We start from the raw sequence: 906 nt of genomic DNA on the forward strand, positions 1-906 counted from the left end.
ATGGCCCACTCCGGGCCTATGTACTTCAAACCGTCCTCACCTCACGCCCCGGGAACGGCGAACTTCCAGGTTCAGCCCAATCATATGTGGGAGGACCCGAGCTCCCTGCACACTTTTCATCAGAACTATATGACCACGCATATGATAGATCAGCGCAAGAACCCCGTGTCCAGGCTCTCCCTCTTCTCCTTCAAGCAGTCTCCACCCGGAACCCCTGTTTCCAGCTGTCAGATGCGCTTTGACGGGCCTCTCCACGTGTCCATGGGGCACGACAGTCCCGGAGCGCACCGAGCCCTGGACAGCCAGAGTTTCGCAGTGCCCAGTGCCATTAGGAAACAGGCGGGAATAGCCTTCACGCACTCCCTGCATCTCAGTCACGGCCATCAGCTGATGGACAGTCAGATGCCGTCACCCCCGTCTAGAGGATCTCCGTCCAGCGAAGGTTTGTGCGCGGTGTGTGGAGACAACGCGGCTTGCCAGCACTATGGAGTCCGAACGTGTGAAGGGTGCAAAGGTTTCTTCAAGGTACTTTTTGCATTATTATTATTTTTTTTTATTATTTAATTGATTTGCTTTTTTTGTTGCCGCCTTATATCGGTTTTATCTGATGAGACCTAATCAGACATCTGAGCAACTGTCATTAACGGTAGCGTTTTTTTTCTTTCAATCTTTATTTTGATCACTCGTTAGTCGCATATCTGATTAAAGGTAATTTAAACCAAAAACAAACTGAATGTTTGCTTAGAAACATATGAAAAGTTTGTCTAAATTGTATGCTATACAAATTAAATCTTATTGTCCCATTTTCTTGATTTAGCGTACAGTACAGAAGAACGCCAAATATGTCTGTTTAGCCAATAAAAACTGTCCTGTGGATAAACGCCGGAGAAACAGATGTCAGTATTG

The 906-nt window shown here is 46.8% G+C and overlaps 1 protein-coding gene across 1 annotated transcript; it reads left to right on the plus strand.

The window, feature by feature from the left end:
- Nucleotides 1–9: 9 nt before the first annotated feature.
- Nucleotides 10–900, plus strand: LOC107580946 (nuclear receptor subfamily 4 group A member 2-like; the record flags this gene model as incomplete). The annotated part of the gene is made up of 2 exons (XM_016266555.1): nt 10–525; nt 818–900. Coding segments are annotated over exons 1-2 (590 nt in total), but the record flags the coding sequence as incomplete, so codon positions are not given.
- Between the last annotated feature and the right edge of the window lie 6 nt (nt 901–906).

This window comes from Sinocyclocheilus grahami, unplaced genomic scaffold (genome assembly GCF_001515645.1).
Source record: "Sinocyclocheilus grahami isolate Dianchi unplaced genomic scaffold, SAMN03320097.WGS_v1.1 scaffold53735.1, whole genome shotgun sequence".
NCBI classification, from domain to species: Eukaryota; Metazoa; Chordata; class Actinopteri; order Cypriniformes; family Cyprinidae; genus Sinocyclocheilus; species Sinocyclocheilus grahami.